The 19655-nt window shown below is 43.2% G+C and overlaps 1 protein-coding gene across 8 annotated transcripts in view; it reads left to right on the top strand.

Moving 5' to 3' along the window:
* LOC125455825 (neutral alpha-glucosidase C-like) overlaps positions 1-19655 on the top strand; it is a 110288-nt gene that overhangs the window by 83418 nt on the left and 7215 nt on the right. For all 8 annotated transcript variants that reach the window (XM_048538308.2, XM_048538307.2, XM_048538309.2 and 5 more), the window contains 4 exons: positions 1342-1418; positions 4209-4283; positions 9615-9728; positions 16896-17008. In XM_048538308.2, coding sequence (XP_048394265.2) covers positions 1342-1418; positions 4209-4283; positions 9615-9728; positions 16896-17008 — 379 coding nt within the window. The remainder of the gene's footprint in view (positions 1-1341; positions 1419-4208; positions 4284-9614; positions 9729-16895; positions 17009-19655) is intronic.

The raw sequence follows: 19655 nt of genomic DNA, 5'->3' as shown, positions 1-19655 counted from the left end.
TATGGTTAAGAGAAGATTTAATAGTGGCTCAGAATTAAGTGGGGAATTTTGAAGAGGAGAAATGTTTTTCATTGATCGAAAGGTTGGTAACTAGGTGGAAAATATATGAGGATATTGGCAAAAATACAAAGCAGAAATTTTTACACAGTGAGTTGGCAGGTGATAGCAGCAAAATCATTTGCAGTTTTCATAAGAAAATTTGTTATGTACTTGAAAAAGAGAGGTTTAGAGGGTTATCGCAGAACAGCCTGCATTATGACAAATTTAATAACAATTTGTGCCCACAGTTGCCCCATATCTAACTTCTGATCGTAGCCATGCTATCAGGATAGGATCAAAACAAGGACTTGCAGACAAAAATAGGCAGATAGCAAGTATCTCCGTTTGATTTCTTGTAATTTCTACAGGCAGTTTATAAAGGTCCTTTAGCTGAAAACAGGTCTCTTGTCTTCTGTAGACCAGGTCAAAGTACGAGTTTCGAAGTGACCTGAACAGAAGGAAAGTGAAAAGATTGGAAATAACCAATATAAAACAGGCCGAGAAAATATTCAAGTAAAATAGTTAGGTGACCTAAAACTTAAAATACCATGAGCAAGAATAGGTAGGTGGTACTTGACATTACCACCAAGTATGCTGCAAAATATTTTTTCTTATTCATCGTACCATAAGTGGCTGCTTTCATGTTACGTCTGAACAGCAGCTTTAACATCGGCGGCATAGTGGCTCAGTAGTTAGCACTGCTGCCTCACAGTGTCAGGGACCCAGCTTTGATTCCAGCCTCGGGTGACTATCTGTGTGGATTTTGCATGTTCTGTCATTTGGATGGGTTTTTGCCAAGTATTCCAGTTTCTTTCCACAGTCCAAAGATGTGTAGGTCAGCTGGGTCTGGGTGAGGGGATGTTTAGAGGGTCAGTGCAGACTTGATGGGCTGAATGGCCTCTTCCCGTACTGTCGTCAATAGATTTTTCTTACCCCATATGGTGAGCAGAGTATCTTTGATTAAAAATGCTCTAGACAATGTGCTTCAAAAATTAAATAGTTTTTATTTATAAAAGAAATCATCATTCCCAAAAGTCATTATCTTCACTGTTGAAAATGGATAACATTTTTCTCACTGATAGAGATGATGCTCATGAATTTTGACTCTTCTGACTGAAACACTTTCTAGTTAAAGCCCCGATAAAGATCCTCTCATTCCTATGAGGATGAAGGTATCTTCCCCAGTGGAAATGACCCATTTACACCCTCTGATTACGGAGAAGGAAGCTTTCAAAAATATAAAGCAATACGCACTGATGATCTTTCATAAATTCAATAATTGATTGTTCTTGTAATCTGTAGGAGAAGCCTTGCTGGTGCATCCAGTGACTGATTCTGGAGTCACAGAGGTGAATGTGTTACTTCCTGGGAAAGGGGAGGTGAGTAGAAGGTTAGCCAGTGTATCTAAAAGTAAACATTACTTTTAGGCCTGCTCGATGAATATGTTGATGAATTAAATAAAGTGAATGCAAACAAAAAGGACCTTTGGCACAACTATATTTATTGGAGACATGAGTCTGTTTCTACCCCTTTCATCCAATCCCATGAGTGCACTTGAGTAATTTTTAATCAGATATTTATCTAGCTTCTTCTAAAATGCATCTGTGCTATCATCTTTAACTTGTGCGTGGTACGAAGTTTTACATTTTAATTATTCTGTAAGTCAAGTCAAAATGACTAAACTTCAATTATTTTCATGACTTTTTTTTGTAAGGACAAACAAATATTTTCATTAGACAGAATAAGGTTAATACATACATACAGGATGATCAGAAGATTAGATAGGGTGGACAGTGAGAGCCTTTTTCTTCAAATGGTGATGGCTGGCACGAGGGAACATAGGTTTAAATTGCAGGGTGATAGATATAGGACAGATGTCAGAGGTAGATTCTTTACTCAGGGAGTAGCAAGGGCCTGGAACAACTTCAAGGCATTTAAATGGTCGTTGGATAAACATTTGGATGATAACAGAATAGTGTAGGTTAGATGGGCTTCAGATTGGTTTCACAGGTCGGCATAACATCAAGGGCTGAAGGGTCTGTACTGCGCTGCAATGGTCTATGTTCTTTATGTTCTATGTTGTCTTTTCTATTTTCATTTTTTCTTTCTCCTTTCCCATTTTCGATATGTTGCTCTCCGTGTGCAATAATGATTTACAACACTTTAAGACACTCCTGCTGTTGATAGTTGAACAGGTGTTTAAGACTCCAATTTGTTGAGCATGAAGTCAGGATACTCATAGCCAACTAGAAGTGAAGTGTCTGTCATTTTAGTATCAAACAAAAATGTAGATTTCAAAAAATCATTCCATGTGCTCCCTAACCTGTAGTCCTCAAAAGAACTGCTGTAGGCCATCAACAGAAACATATGTTTGTTAAAAAATAAGCTTTTTTTGTAGAGCTGAAATGTGCAATAGTAGTACTGTTGGGACCACATTAAAATCACTGGCCCATCACAACTTCTGTGTCAGAATTGCTGCCAGATCTCCTGGTTTGTTGTCCTGCTCCTGATTTGTTCCTTTTCCAACTGTATAGTGCAATCCCCTCCAATCACTCTCCTAATCCCAGCTTCTTCATTCTTCGTAGGGAAGTTCAGTTTGTTTCTGAAGTCTACCAGACTCAAGCTACCAAAATCTGAGGCCAAATTGCTGTTGTAGCTCAGGACCACCAACTCAAGTTCTGGGATCCTCCAGGTCAAAAAGCTTTTTTTTTGACAGGACTTTGAAGGAATATTGTTTAGGGCAGAGTTCAGGCATCTAAAAGTAAGAGCTAATAATCCAGTTACTCAGCAACAGTGTGAGGCTAAGTATCTGTTTATTCCTGATCTTAAGAACCCAGAACCAGATCCACAAACCAAGACTATATTAAACAATAAAGCCACATAAATCCAGGTCTTTGCAAGAATACATGGACTCAGACTGCTGCAAAGTTGACGGAAATCCATGCTCAAGGAGGAGAAGAGAATGATTGCCGGGGAATAGGGTGCATAGTTGGAAAGGAGAAGCAATCCGCAAACGTGACAGTGAACCACGACTGGAGATCTGGGGGCAATTTGGACACAATACAGGTGTTGGAAAGCTGTGACCAGTGGTTTTAATCTGGAGCCAAGAGAATTACTGCTGCACCATTGACCTACAGAAAATGTTCATATTTTAGAAGTTTATGCTCCTGTTGGTCGCCTGCAGCAGTCCCTTTCAGGACTAATTTAGGCAGCATGTAGACTTGATTTTCCTGGAAATTTATATTTTAGCCAATACCAAAATGACAAACAGTTCATTTCCAACTGGTGATGAGCATTTACTTACTGCTCCTCATATTGAAATTTTAGGCAGCACAGTAATATGAACCCAGGTTATCAATGCCATCTAAATCCAGCCTATCACTAAAACTGTACATATCAACTAGCTTAGTCCCACAGCTTCCATTCTTGGCCATTCAGCACTTGTAAAGAGAACAGATAAGTTGGGATGTGTTGGATGTGATGGTCTGATGAAAAATCTGCATATGAAATATCATAGGCTATGTACCAAGTTTAACTCATCAGACTCCAAGAACCTATAAAGGTCTTTGATGCCAGTATTTTGTGCCATCTTGTCTTTACTCCTCAAAACCCATCCTTTCAATTCCATCTTCACTCACGTCCTTAAAGACCTACATTTTCAATTCCATCTTCACTCACCTCGTCAAGCTCATCCTTAGTCACCAAATTTACACTTTACCATATCTTCACGCTGCTCTTTAAAATCTACGTATTTAATACCATTTTCACACAGCTTTCTTGCCTCACTAAAAACCCTAGCAACTTTACACCTGATTTTACTCAGCTTCTTAAAAACTATCTCATCTTTTGATACTTGCCCAACTGTTCAAACTAATGCTGAATCACCTTACTTATCTCTTCTTCATTTTAGCTCACCTCCTCGAAGTCCACCAGAGCACTGAAAGCATCGTTTCCACATCACCTCCAAAGCCTTTTCATTGTTCTTCCACCATACCTTCAGTCACCACCCTGTCACCTCATCACACCTTTCAAGTTTTTCTTCCAGGTTCTCTTTATTAACAATTTTCATTCTCCTCCTACTGCAGCATTGCACATGATTTTGTATTGAATCTGTTCTCGTTAACTAACATTGTTTTTGTGACAGCCTCTTTTTTTTGTTTTTCCCGAAGCTATGGTACTGTCTCAGAACCTTACAACGGTATGATGGTGAGCAGATTCTGCATGTTTCTGTAACCCTCGAAAGTGTAAGTATATGTTTAGTTTAAGCTTGCAGTTCAGTGGAACGTTTTTAGCACCAGAGAGAAGATAATCTTAACATAGAATTTAATTGCAATGACCAGCAACAAAATCTATTAAGTCATGGGGCGAGTACTGCACTGAGTTGAACTCTACCCTTGCACCCAAATGGCCTGAGTTCACAATCAATGTAAAATAATGAGAAGAGCATCTCCACTGTTGGCTGCCTGCAAATGTCATGCTCAGATTGAATACGGGCAGCGAACAAAGGAATTTACTCACAAATAAATTTGCACTAAATAAACTGGCGTTGAATTGTGACCTTGCGAACCACATCTGTCAGAGAGGCACACTGGGAGATGGAAATATGTCATCAGTTAAATAGGTAACCTGGAAATTTATTGGGAAAGAATTAAGAAAGTTGACTGTAAACTTTACAGAGGGTAATGCTGAGAATAGGTGCTATTAAAAGGAATATTTTCCCATTCCCTAGGACTAATATTATATGTTGCTGTCCATAGACTATTTACAAACGTTTTTACTAATTTTTCAGAGGATGTGGGTGTTGATGACTAGGTCAGTTTTTAGTCATCTAGTAGCCTTTGAGAAGGTTCGTGGTGAACAAAATAATTAAACTGCTGAAGTCCATGTAGTGTAGATCCATGTGCTGTTTGGAACAGAGTTCCAGGATTTTGATACAATAATAAGTGAAGGAGAAGTTGGAATGGTGTGTGGCTTGGAATGAAATCTACAAGTGGCAGCATTACTGTGCATGTGTTGCCCTTGTCTTTGTAGACGACAGACGTCAGGTATTTAGGAGGTGGTGCACAGCAGTTTTGCTGAGTTGCTGAAGTGTCATGTCAGTGATGCCCTGTGGGTCCATGGTGCAGAGAACGTACGTTGAAAATGGTGGGTCAGGCATCTGTCAAGAAGCTGATTTTGTTTTGGATAGTATTTAGCTTCTTGAATGTTGTTGGACTGCACTAATCTAGGCAAGTGAAGAGTATCCTATCACACGTCTGACTTGTGCCTTTGGGCAAGTCTCAAAGAGTCAGGAGACAAGTCACTCTTCACAGAGTCTCAACCTCTTATCTGCTATTGCAATCAAAGTGATTACGTGGTTAGTTTATCTCAGTTTCTGGTAACTCCAGTGATGTTGATAGTAGGGGATTCAACCAGAGTAAGATCATTGAATGTCAAGGGGAGATTGGTCACTAATTCTTTTGTGTTGGAGATGGCTTTTGCCAAAACATGTGGCAGAAATTATACTTTGCACTTATCAGCCCAAGCCTAAATGTTCCTCAGGTCCTATCACATGTAGTCTGGACTGCTTCAATATCTTAGAAGTCGCAAATGTTACTGAACATTGTGCAATCATCAGTGAGCATCCCCTCTACCAATATTATGATGGAGGGAAGGTTATTGCTCAAGTAGCTGAAGCTGGCACATATGTGTACACGTTGAGCACTAACATAGCACATTACAAACTCAGCAGCACAAGGGAGACTATTTCACCTGCCTTGCCTGTACTGCATCTTTGCAAGTTTTAGTTCTCCAAGTATATACCCAATTACTTTTGAAAAGTTTCCATGAGTCTAAATTGACCAGTCTTTTAATGAATATACTTCACATCTTAATAACTTTCTGCGTTTAAAACATTATCCTCAGTTCCTTCTAATTATTTTGTCGATTATTTTCATCAGCCCACCTGCCAGAGTAAATAGGTTCCTTACTATTGGATACCTCTATTAGGTTGCCCTTAGCCTTCTCTGCTGTAAGGGTAACACAAGCTTTTCCAATCTATCCATATCTGAAAACCCTTACCCTGGTATCATGTTAGCAACCTCCTCAAAACTTTCCCCAAGACCTTGATATACATTTCTAAAGTATGATGCCCAGAATTGAACTGAGTACTGCCACTGATGTTTTATCTGTGATTTCTAAAGTTTTTGGATGGCTTCCTTACTTATTTTGGCAATACCCATATTTACATCAAGACTCTTGGAACTGCCATCTCCATTTGTCCAGCTATCTTAACATTTACCCACATGTATTCCAGATTCTTTTGTCCATGGTAATCGCTCAAATTAATACCATAAGTTAACACTGCCACTGCATGTTGTTGTTTTTAAATTCTTGCCCTCATTTTTTCCTGCACTAAATTTCACCTGCTATATGTCAGCGCATTTTACCAGTACTGTATGTTCTCCTGAAGTTTGCTGCTATCACACTCACTATTTACTACATTGGTGAGTTTTGCATCCTCATTAAGCTTCAAACTTACACTCTGTACACAAGTCACATTTATTTGTATTTAATTCCTAGAGGACACCATTTGCATACTTCTCTCCAATCAGGAAAAAACATTTTCGACTTCTTAATCTTTGCTAGTTACATACTGAAATTACTGCTGTCTCTCTGAGGCTATGTGCTTCCATTTTTGAATAAGCCTGTTATGTAGCACTTTATCAAATTTCTTTTGAAAGTCTATTAGGATTATATTTAAATCGATCATACTCATTGTTTATCTGCTGTCTTCAGACTAAGATAGCTTCTGATGCAAGTGCACATATTTCTGCTGTGAGTTGTGCTGCATGCCATTTTGATGAACTTGTTAAATAACATCCACCCAAAGTATACCGAGCTGTCTGATCATGATCCCTATCAGCATGCAATATTGACTTGAGGCCACACAGCCATTTGGAGCTCAGAGCTCCCTTCACTGTCTCCTCTGATTCTCCCACAACTGAATCCATAGTAAGAAAAGGACACTATCAGCAACAGTATTTAAAAGGGACAATCAAAATCTTCAGTTACTGTATTGCTGAAAATAGACACATTTTTGTCATAGACTTTTGTCTTGCATTCATCAGGGTAATTCTCAAGAAATGCCAAAATAAAGGAAAAATTACGTTTTACACTGTATGAGAAGAGAGTGCAGATTGGCTGGTCTGCTTTTTTTTATAATTCATTCACAGGATGACGTGTTGCTGGCTAGAGTAGCATATATCTCCCATCCCTAATTGGGCAAGGGCGCAGTTGAGAGTCAACCATGTTGCCGTGGGTCTGGACTGGCATGTAGTAAGGATGGCCATTTGCTTCTTTAAAAGACATTAGTGAACCTGCTGGGTCCTTCTGACAATTGACGATGGATTCATGATCATTATTAGACTCTTAATTCCAGATTTTTATTGAATCCAAATTCCACCCTCTGCCAAGGCAGTATTCAAATCCAGAACATTATCGAGGTCTTTGGATTAACAATCCAGTGATTATGCCATTTGCCTCCCATTAAAGATGGAGTATATTGATCTCGATGTAGAGATAGGCCTCACTGAGCTAATCACCTGATTCTGCCACAGAACTCACTTGTTTAACAATCAATACTGTCTTCTCATCTCGTGGCATACATTTAAAGCTGCAGAAATCAACATCATATGGAGTGGTAGTTGCCAAAAACTTTTCTCTAACTTTAAGTTCGCTGCACTAACAATTTCCTCATAGTTATACATACAATAGTAGGCTTTCCCCTCAGAATATGGCACAACTGGGAGAATGAGCGTATGGGTGATGTGCCGGAAGACTGGAAGTTGGATAACATGGCGCCATTATTTAAGAAAAGTGGTAAGGAAATGCCAAAGAGCTATAAAATGATGAGCCTGATGTCAGTGTGGGTAAGTTATTGCAGAGGATTCTGAGGGACAAGATTTGCATGTATTTGGAAAGGCATGGACTGATTAGGGATAGTCAACGTGGCATTGCGCATGGAAAATCGTGCGTCACTGACTTGATTGCATTTTTTGGAGAAGTGACAAAGAAGATTGACGATGGCAGAATGGCGGAGTCTGTTTGGTCTTCTGGTTAGCAAGTTTAGATCACATGGGGTACAGGCAGAGCGAGCTATTTGGATACAAAATTGTCTCAAAAGTGGTGTTGGAGGGTTGCTTTTCAGATTGGAGGCCTGTGACAAGTGGTGTGCTGCATGGTTTGGTGCTCGGTCCACTGCTTTTTGTCATTTATATAAATAATTTGGATGTGATTATTGGAAGTATGGTCAGTAAGTTTGCAGATGACACCAAAGTTGGTGGTGCAGTGGACAGTGAAGAAGGTTCTCTCAAAGTATGATGGGATCTTGATCAGACGGGCAAATGGGCTGAGGAATGGTAGATTGAGTCCTAATTTCGATATAAGTATGGTGCTGCAATTTGGTAGGGCAAATCAGGGCTGGACTTATACGTTTAGTGATAAGGTCCGAGGGAGTGTTGCTGAACAAAGAGACCATAGGGTGCACGTTCCTTGAAAGTGAAGCCACAGGTAGATAGGAAAGTGAAGAAGGTGTTTGCTATGCCTGCCTTTATTGGTCAGTGCATTGAGTATTGGAGTTGGGAGATCATGTTGCGGCTGTACAGGACATTGGTTAGGCCACTTTTAGAAAACTGCTTTCGATTCTGGTCTCCCTGCTGTAGGAAAGATGTTGTGAAACTTGAAAGGGCTCAGAAAAGATTTATAAGGATGTTGCCAAGGTTGAGGGTTTGAGCTATAGGGAGATGTTGACTAGGCTGGGGCTATTTTTCCTGGAGCATTGAAGGCTGAAGGGTAACCTGATAGAGATTTGTAAACGATGAGGGGCATGGATAGGCTGAATAGCCAAGATCTTTTCCCCAATGTAGGGGAGTCCAAAATGAGAGGGCGTATGTTTAAGGTGAGAGGGGAAAGATATAAAAGGGACCTGAGGGGCTGATCCTGTTTCAATATCTCTGAATGTTTTCCTTCGCCTACATTTTTTTCTTTACCTTTTCTGTAACCACTTTAAACCTAACAATCATCTGATCACTGTTATCCGGATATTCTTGTCTTGCAACACATCCCAGATTCTTCATTCCAGAACTAGATCTAGCAATGCTTCATTATTTATTAAGCTATATGAATACTGATTCAGAAAAATTCTCCTGTAACTATTTTAGGAATTCTTAACTATCCCATCCTTTAGTACTTTTAACCATTCCCTTCCTCAATTTACATCGAGTAATTTAAATCCTCTACTACTGCTACTGCTTTATCATTTTTATATTTCTCTGAGTTATGCCTACTGATTTCCTCCTGCCTCCTTTTGTTAGCATTTGACAGTCTATAGTAAGCATCCAGCAATGTACTGGTTCTTTTCCTGTCCCTTAACTTGAGCTAAATGGATACAGTCTTCATTTGAATCCTTAAATTTGCCTTGTAATGCAGTGAGGATTCAGGGAGGAAGAAAAGGGTCATTTTCTCTGTCATGGTGAGCTTTTAGCAACATAGTTTTTTATTCTACAATATTTCTGAGATAACCAGTTTCATTGCAGGTACCTATTTATCAGCGTGGAGGCACCGTCATACCCAGGAAGACACAAGTGTTGAGGTCCACAAAGGCTATGGAGACAGTTTCCTATGTTTTATATATTGCGCTGAATTCTGAGGTAATGGCTATTTCTGCTCTGTATATTGTATTTTTGGGATGTTACCACAAACATGTCAAGATAGGTAACTCAAATGAACAGTCACATTCATGGTCATACTTGTGGGATTCACGATGCGTAAATGTCATACTGAAACTGAGAGGGACATTCATCTGAGACAGTGGCAATGCATTCAGATAAATCCTGTGAAAAAGGATTCTAGTAAGGGGATAAGCCAACAGTGGTTAACCAGGAAAGTTAAGAATAATATCTGATTGAAAGAAAAAAACATACAATGTGGGCAAGATTAGTGGTAAGCTAGAGAATTGTGAAGTTTTAAAAACCAACACAAGACAACCAAAAACATAAGACAGAGAAAGTAAACTTCAAAGGTAAACTTGCAAGTATTGTCAAGTTGGACAGCAAGAATTTCTTTAAATATATATAGTGGAAGATAGACGCCGAAGTGAACATAGGCCACTTAATTCAAGGAGGCAGCCTGTTACTTACAATGTGGGCTATCGAACAAATATCCAATCTCAGATGGTTCATTCAAGAGCATTCCAGAGCAGAACAGTTACTATTTGTTACCTTTACAAGAATAGTCTTTTGATAAGAATTTAGAATACTGTATATAAATGGATGCATGAGAACCAAAGTGAGTCATCAGACTGCTGCTCATTATTGGAAGGAATTGCCTTGGCTTTTCACCAGTCGATCAACTTGGGTGCATTTTCTATTTACTTAGTGCATCCAGGGTTTTTGCCAAAGTTGCAACAGCCAATCTGCAGAATTTTCCAGGGTAGAGATCAAAAATGTCAAGAGTAATTTTTGACATTTCTATGATCAAGTGGTGGAACGCTGGGAACTGATATTTTAAAAAAATACTTTGGTTTTCATGCATCCATTTATATATTGTATTTTAAATTCTTATCAATGGACAATGCCTCAAAACTAACAAATGGTAACTGTAGAAGCACTTTTGCTCTGGAGTGCTATTAAATAGATTGTTTGAGTTTGGGTATTTTTTCTACAGGTCACATTTTGAGTAGCAGCTGCATCCTTGTGCTCTGAGCCATTTTACAGACAGAGGAGAGAGACGGACTGAACTCTTTTTACTCTCTTTACTTTCTGTCCCTAAGCAGACTTTAATTTCAGTGAGGCTGTGGTGTGTTTTCAAAGCCTCTTTTTGGTGGTGCCAATTTTAAAAATGTCTTGCAATAAATTCTCAAATAAAAATCAACCTTTATTCACAATCATAACATCACTTATGAGCATAGATCGAGGCATTTTGGTCTGTTCTCTTTGAAGAGAAGATAGAACTGTTATCTTTTGGAGAGGCATGCTAAGAGGAGATCTGCTAGAGGTTTTCAAAATTGGGAGTGGTTTGGATAAAGTGAATGGGGGAAGTTGTTTGCACCCTTAAAAGGAATAAAAACGAGAGTACAGATTTAAAAGAATTTGCAAAAGGAGCAGATGTGATAATGAACATTTTCACACAGCAAGTAGTTAGGGTGTGGCATGCGCAGCCTGGCAGTGTTAGGGAAGTAGGTTCAATTGAAACATTCAAGAGAGCATTGGACAATGATAAGTATTCGTGCTGTAACATGTATTTCATTAACACAAATTGGATGTAACACGATTGATGAATATTGGACGTTTTTTACCTACAGGAAACTTTCTGCTATACAGGTATAGTGATTTTCTGTAGCAATTTCCCTGTAATGCCATTTTCTATAGTGGGAGGACTCACAAGAACGTAACTCTTCTGCTGTAGGAGAAGTGCCTGTATTAGGATAGAAATAATGTGCAAGGATATGGCGAAAAGATAGGTATTGACACTAGATACTGGTGCTCATTTTCTGAGTCTGAGCAGACACAATAGGCTGAGTGATAATGGGAACTGCAGATGCTGGAGAATCCAAGATAATGAAATGTGAGGCTGGATGAACACAGCAGGCCCAGCAGCATCTCAGGAGCACAAAAGCTGACATTTCGGGCCTAGACCCTTCATTGAAGAGGGGGATGGGGTGAGGGTTCTGGAATAAATAGGGAGAGAGGGGGAGGCGGACCGAAGATGGAGAGAAAAGAAGATAGGTGGAGAGGAGAGTATAGGTGGGGAGGTAGGGAGGGGATAGGTCAGTCCAGGGAAGACGGACAGGTCAAGGAGGTGGGATGAGGTTTGTAGGTAGGAGATGGAGGTGTGGCTTGGAGTGGGAGAAAGGGATGGGTGAGAGGAAGAACAGGTTAGGGAGGCAGAGACAGGTTGGACTGGTTTTGGGATGCAGTGGGTTGAGGGGAAGAGCTGGGCTGGTTGTGTGGTGCAGTGGGGGGAGGGGACGAACTGGGCTGGTTTTGGGATGCGGTGGGGGAAGGGGAGATTTTGAAGCTGGTGAAGTCCACATTGATACCATTGGGCTGCAGGGTTCCCAAGCGGAATATGAGTTGCTGTTCCTGCAACCTTCGGGTAGCATCATTGTGGCACTGCAGGAGGCCCATGATGGACATGTCATCTAAAGAATGCTCCCCAGAGGAGCTCGAACAGTTCATCCACTTCACCAACACCTTCCACCCCAACCTTCAGTTCACCTGGGCCATCTCCAGCACATCCCTCACCTTCCTGGATCTCTCAGTCTCCATCTCAGGCAGCCAGCTTGTAACTGATGTCCATTTCAAGCCCACCGACTCCCACAGCTACCTAGAATACACCTCTTCCCACTCACCCTCCTGCAAAAATTCCATCCCCTATTCCCAATTCCTCCGCCTCCGCCTCATCTGCTCCCACGACTAGGCATTCCACTCCCGCACATCCCAGATGTCCAAGTTCTTCAAGGACCGCAACTTTCCCCCCACAGTGGTCGAGAACGCCCTTGACCGCGTCTCCCGCATTTCCCGCAACACATCCCTCACACCCCGCCCCCGCCACAACCGCCCAAAGAGGATCCCCTCGTTCTCACACACCACCCCACCAACCTCCAGATACAATGCATCATCCTCCGACATTTCCACCATCTACAATCCGACCCCACCACCCAAGACATTTTTCCATCTCCACCCCTGTCTGCTTTCCGGAGAGGCCACTCTCTCCGTGACTCCCTTGTTTGTTCCACACTGCCCTCCAACCCCACCACACCCGGCACCTTCCCCTGCAACCGCAGGAAATGCTACACTTGCCCCCACACCTCCTCCCTCACCCCTATCCCAGGCCCCAAGATGACATTCCACATTAAGCAGAGGTTCACCTGCACATCTGCCAATGTGGTATACTGCATCCACTGTACCCGGTGTGGCTTCCTCTACATTGGGGAAACCAAGCGGAGGCTTGGGGACCGCTTTGCAGAACACCTCCGCTCGGTTCGCAATAAACAACTGCACCTCCCAGTTGCGAACCATTTTAACTTCCCCTCCCATTCCTTAGGTGACATGCCCATCATGGGCCTCCTGCAGTGCTACAGTGATGCCACCCGAAGGTTACAGGAACAGCAACTCATATTCCACTTGGGAACCATGCAGCCCAATGGTATCAATGGTATCAAGCTTCAAAATCTCCCCTTCCCCCACCGCATCCCAAAACCAGCTCAGTTTGCCCCCTCCCCCCACTGCACCACACAACCAGCCCAGCTCTTCCCCTCCACCCACTGCATCCCAAAACCAGTCCAACCTGTCTCTGCCTCCCTAACCTGTTCTTCCTCTCACCCATCCGTTGCTCCCACTCCAAGCCGCACCTCCATCTCCTACCTACTAACCTCATCCCACCTCCTTGATCTGTCCGTCTTCCCTGGACTGACCTATCCCCTCCCTACCTCCCCACCTATACTCTCCTCTCCACCTATCTTCTTTTCTCTCCATTTTCAGTCCGCTTCCCCCTCTCTCCCTATTTATTCCAGAACCCTCACCCCATCCCCCTCTCTGATGAAGGGTCTAGGCCCGAAACGTCAGCTTTTGTGCTCCTGAGATGCTGCTGGGCCTGCTGTGTTCATCCAGCCTCACATTTCATTATCTTACAATAGGCTGAGTGATCTCTTTATGCACTATAGTAGTCCTGTGAAACCCAGGGTGACTTTTACACTTTCACATATGCACACGCACACAGACAAACAAGCACATGGAAATAAATAGGAAAGGAAACAGTTTTACAACTAGGAACACATTTAAACATTTCCAGATGGCTAACAGCAGGGGTTGCAGGACTTGTTTAAAGTTGGATGATGCAGGAGTTGCAGGATTTGTTTAAACTTGGATGATGCAGCAATATACAAGGAAGAAGTTTACCTTGCAAACTAGATTTCAAAGAAACCGGTTTAGTTATCAGCCTAGAAATGCAGCTTGCTATTCTCTGTTTCAGCATTAAAAGCAAATTAATCGGGATCTGGAAACTTAAGATTTTATGACTCTTCAAATGCCAGAAGGCAGTTTTATGGGCTCATTAATTTCAAATAACAATCCGTTTCTATCTCTCTGGTCAAAGGTCCATTTTTTATTTTAGGAGACAGATTAGGCTTTTAGCACCTCTGCAAGTATCATGAGGTTAAATGACTCTCCCTTTGTAACCAGATCCTGCTGAGAAGAGAGTTTTTTTTTGTCGACTGCAGTGCCTGCAGAATGAAAGGTTTGAAGTTACAGGATGATGGCATCTAAACTCTGCCCTAGTTATCACTGTTAGGACATTAGAGAATTGTAGTCGATTTGCATCATGTGGTTAACATTTGCCTTTTTCTGACTAACAAGCAATCTTTTTTAAGTAGACAGGATAATAATATTGATTAAAATAGATGGTTTTGATCTCATATATAAACACGGAACGTTCTGGAGAAACTCCCGCAAATCTTGCACTACATGTGGAGAGAGAAACTGAGCTAACATTTTGAGTCTCATGTGGAACTCAAAACATTAACTGTTTCTCTCTCCACAGATGCTGCTTAACTTGTTGAGTTTTGTCAGCACTTTTGTTTTTATTTCAAAATTCCAGCATCTGCAGTTTTTCAGATAACGTGGTGTGAAGCTGGATGAACACAGCAGGCCAAGCAGCATCAGAGAAGCAGGACAGTTTGACATTTCGGGCCGAAACCCTTCTTCAGAAATGGGGGAGGGGAAGGGGATTCTGAAATAAATAGGGAGGAAGATATGGGGGATAGGGCCAATGTAGCTCTGGAAGAACAACCCTCAACAATTCCTCCCACTTCCTATAGACAAAGGGGGTGGCCATGGGCCAAAGCTATGCCCGCCTCTTTGTATGGTACGTGGAACAATCCCTCTTCCAAAGCCCTATCCCCCATCACTTCCTCTATTACATTGATGACTGTTTTGGTGCCGCCTCGTGTTCCCCTGAGGAGCTCGAATAGTTCATCCACTTCACTCACACCTTCCACCCCACCTTAAGTTTTCCTGGACCTCTGTCTCCATCTCTGGCATCCACCTCGAAACCGATATCCATTTTAAGCCGACCGACTCCCTCAACTGCCTAGAATATTCCTGCTCTCACCCACCTTCCTGTAAAAAGGCCATCCCCTATTTCCAATTCCTTTGCCTCCACCGCATCTGCTCCCAAGATGAGGCATTCCATTTCCAAACATCCCAGATGCCCTCTTTTTTCAAAAACCGCAACTTCCCCTCCACAGTGATCAAAAATGCCCTCAACCGTGTCTCCTGCATTTCCTGCAACTCATCCCTCACACCCCCTATTCGCAGTAATAACCAAAACAGAATCCCCCTCGTCCTTGTCCTCATGTACCACCCCACCAACCTCCCAATCCAACGCACCATCTTCTGACATTTCTGCCATCTGCAATCTGACCCTACCACCAAAGACGTTTTTCCCTCCCCACCCTCATATGCTTTCCGGAGGGACCACTCTCTCCGTGACTCCCTTGTCCGCTCCATAGTCCCCTCCAGCCCCATCAACCCTGGCACTTTTCCCTGCAACCGGACCAAGTGCTACACCTGCCCCGATACCTCCCCCCTCACCCCCATTCCAGGCCCTAAGAAGACTTTCCACATCAAACAGATGTTCACCTACACATCTGTTCATTTGATATACTGTATCCGCTGTTCCCATTGTTGCCTCCTCTACATCTGGGAAACCAAGCGGAGCCTTGGGGACCGCTTTGTGGAACACCTATGCTCAGTTTGCAACAAACAACTACACCTCCCAGTCGCGAACCATATCAACTAACCCTCCCCCAACTCCTCGGATGACATGCCCATCCTGGGCCACCTGCATTGCCACAATGATGCCACCCGAATGATGCAGGAACAACATCTCATATTTTGTTGGGGAACCCTGCAGCCCAAGGGTATCAATGTGGACTTCACAAGCTTCAAAATCTCCCCTCCCCCGAACGCATCCCACAAGCAGCCCGGCTAGTCCCTGTCTCCCTAACCATTCCTCCCACCTCAAGCCCCACCCCCATTTCCTACCCACTAACCTCATCCCACCTCTTTGTCTTGTCTGTCCTCCCTGGACTGACCTATCCCCTCCCTCATTCCCCACCTACATTCCCCTTCACTGGCTGTAACCCCGCCTCTTTGACATGTCTGTCTCCTCTCACCCTATCTTCTCCTTTATTCATCTTCTATCCGCCTCCCCTGTCTCCCTATTTATTTCAGAATCCCCTTCCCCTCCCCCATTTCTGAAGAAGGGTCTCGACCGAAACGTCAAACTTTCCTACTCCTCTGATGCTGCTTGGCCTGCTGTGTTCATCCAGCTTCACACCATGTTATCTCAGATTCTCCAGCATCGGCATTTCCTACTATCTCTGCAGTTTTTCAGTTGTGTTTTTGACCTCCTTCCCATCTTATCGATGTTAGTTCTGTTGGTCAGTTTCTTCTCCAGTTAAGATTTTTATTCATCATCCTCAGCAAAGTGAGTTGCTGCTGTAAGAAGCTTTTGGTTTACTTGCTTAATAGATGCAATATCATCTCTGTATCCAACATGGCAGTTGGGAGATCCAAAGTAAATAAGCTTCATGCCAAATTAGCATTTTGTCAAGGAACTGATGTGTTGCAAATGGGCATCTGGTGCATCTTGCTATGTCCTCAGCCTATAACCCACTCTGCTAATGCAATTGAACTGCATTTGGGAGATTACAAGTGGTAAACCAGAGGAAAACAAACTGAAACTGCCTGAAGCAGATTGTCATGATTATCGGTTATCAGTTCTTCAGTTTTCCATCTATATTTCTGTTGTAGAACTCAGCCACAGGCAAATTGTTTCTTGATGATGGGCACTCGTTCAACTATAAGAACAAGAATCAATTCTTACTGAGGAAATTCAGCTTCAAGGACAACACATTTTCATCAGTGTGAGTAGTATTGACAGTTTAGCTCTCAGTTTTTCTTTTTCAGAGTTTTGGGTCAAAATCTCAATTTTTGGAAATGGCTGGCTATTAATAGCCTTTGGTCATCATGAAGAACCACATCTGGAAGAGTAACACCTCAAGGGTAATTTTTATAAAGTATATAACCGAGAGAGCTCAATTCAAGAATGCGTTTTACTTGATGGCTATTTCTAAATCAGTGCAACTGAAACTAAGTTCAGCATGCAATCACTTTCTAAAGTGAAGGTGGACACTGATGTCCATTATAAGAAGAGACTCTTGCAGAGAAAAAGTCAAGTCACAATTTCTGCAGCAGTAATTTACATATAGTAATAAAGTAAATTCCTATGGAGAAGATGCCAGTAGGGTCCATGACTTCCCACAGATGATAGGCCACACCTTCCATTTGGCTCCTAATTGTCAGATATGATTCAAGGGCATTCACAATCTCTTTTCTTATTGTGAACTGAAGACATGCCACTTTACGTCCATAAGATGGTAAGAAATAAGAACAGAAATAGGTTGTTGGTGCCTTGAGCCTGCTACACCATTCAGTAGTATCATAACTGACCCTGCATGCCTCACATCCACTTGCCTGCCCTTTTCCCGTAACCCTTGATTTCTCAAATAACCAAGAATCTAGCTCAGCCTTAAGTATACATAAGAACTTGCCCCCACAGTTTTCTATGGCAAGGAGCTCCAAAGACTCTTAAATGTCTGAGAGAAGAAATTTCTCCTCATCTCAGTCTTAAATTGGTGTCCCTTTGTTCTCAGACTATGCCTTCTCAACATTTAGTCTGTCAACCCCATTAAAAACCTTACATGTTTCAATGAGATCACCTCATTCTTAGAGCAGAGAACAACACAGCACAGGAGCAGGCAATTTGGCCCACATTGTGCCAACTATGATGCCAGTCTAAACAAATCTCACCTGCCTGCTCATGGTCTGTATGCTTCTATTACCTGCTTGTTCACTTTTCTGCCTAAATGCTTCTTAAATGCTTGCTATCATATTTGCTTTTACCATCTTCCTTTGCAGTGTTAAGCACCTACCGATTTCTGTACAACCCTTCCCTAATTGGACTATCGACATAGTGTTTCAAAAAGCCTTCTGGATGCACCTGGCAAATTCTGTCCCACTTAAGTCATTGACACTGAGGGAGTCCCAGTTAATATTGATGAAATGAAAATTAGCCACTACATCATCTCCAATACCCTCCATGACCTCATCACCTCAGGTGACCTCCCACCCACAGCCTCCAACTTGATTGTTCCCCAGCCCCGCACTGCCCGCTTCTATCTCCTTCCCAAAATCCACAAACACGCCTGCCCTGGTCGACCCATTGTCTCCGCCTGCTCCTGCCCCACTGAACCCATCTCCACCTATCTGGACTCCATTTTCTCCCTTGGTCCAGGAACTCCCCACCTACATCCATGACATCACCCACGCCCTCCACCTCCTCCAGAACTTCCAATTCCCTAGTCCCCAACACCTCATTTTCGCCATGGACTTCCAGTCCCTATACACATGGATTCCTCATGCAGAAGGCCTCAAGGCCCTCCACTTTTTCCTGCCCCGCAGGCCCAACAAGTCCCCGGCCACCGACACCCTCATCCGCCTAGCCGAACTCGTCCTCACCCTCAACAACTTCTCTTTCGATTCCTCCCACTTCCTACAGACAAAAGGGGTGGACATGGCTACCCGCATGGGCCCAAGCTATGACTGCCTCTTTGTAGGTTACGTGGAACAGTCCCTCTTCTGCACCTGCACAGGCCCCAAACCCCACCTCTTCCTCTGTTACATTTGATGACTGTATCAACGCTGCCTCTTGCTCCCAAGAGGAGCTCGAACAGTTCATCCATTTCACCAACACCTTCCACCCCAACCTCAAGTTCACCTGGACCATCTTCAACACATCCCTCACCTTCCTGGACCTCTCTATCTCCATCTCAGGTAACCAGCTAGAAACTGATGTCCATTTCAAGCCCACCGACTCACACAGCTACCTAGAATACACCTCCTCCCACCCACCCCCCTGCAAAAATTCCACCCCCTATTCCCACTTCCTTCGCCTCCGCTGCATCTGCTCCCGGGATGAGGCATTCCACTCCCGCACATCCCAGATGTCCGCGTTCTTCAAGGACCGCAACATCCTCCCCCCCCACCGCCGCAGTGGTCGAGAACGCCCTCGACCATGTCTCCCGCATTTTCCGCAACACATCCCTCACACCCCGCCCCCGCAACAACCACCCAGAAACAATCCCCCTCATCCTCACATACCACCCCGTCATCCTCCAACAGTTCTGTCATCTACAATCCGACCCCACCACCCCAGACATTTTTCCATCCCTACTCTTGTCTGCCTTCCGGAGAGACCACTCTCTCCGTGACTCCCTTGTGCGCTCAACACTCCCCTCCAACGCTCAACACTCCCCTCCAACCCCACCACACCCAGCACCTTCCCCTGCAACGCAGGAAGTGCTACACTTGCCCCCACACCTCCTCCCTCACCCCCATTCCAGGCCCCAAGATGACTTTCCATATCAAGCAGATGTTCACCTGCACACCTGTACCCGTTGTGGCTGCCTCTACATTGGGGAAACCAAGCGGAGGTTAGGGGACCGCTTTGCA

Source organism: Stegostoma tigrinum, chromosome 10, assembly GCF_030684315.1.
Source record: "Stegostoma tigrinum isolate sSteTig4 chromosome 10, sSteTig4.hap1, whole genome shotgun sequence".
Lineage (NCBI taxonomy): Eukaryota > Metazoa > Chordata > Chondrichthyes > Orectolobiformes > Stegostomatidae > Stegostoma > Stegostoma tigrinum.
Note: the sequence above shows the minus strand (reverse complement) of the source record. Positions and strands in the feature narration are given on the sequence as shown.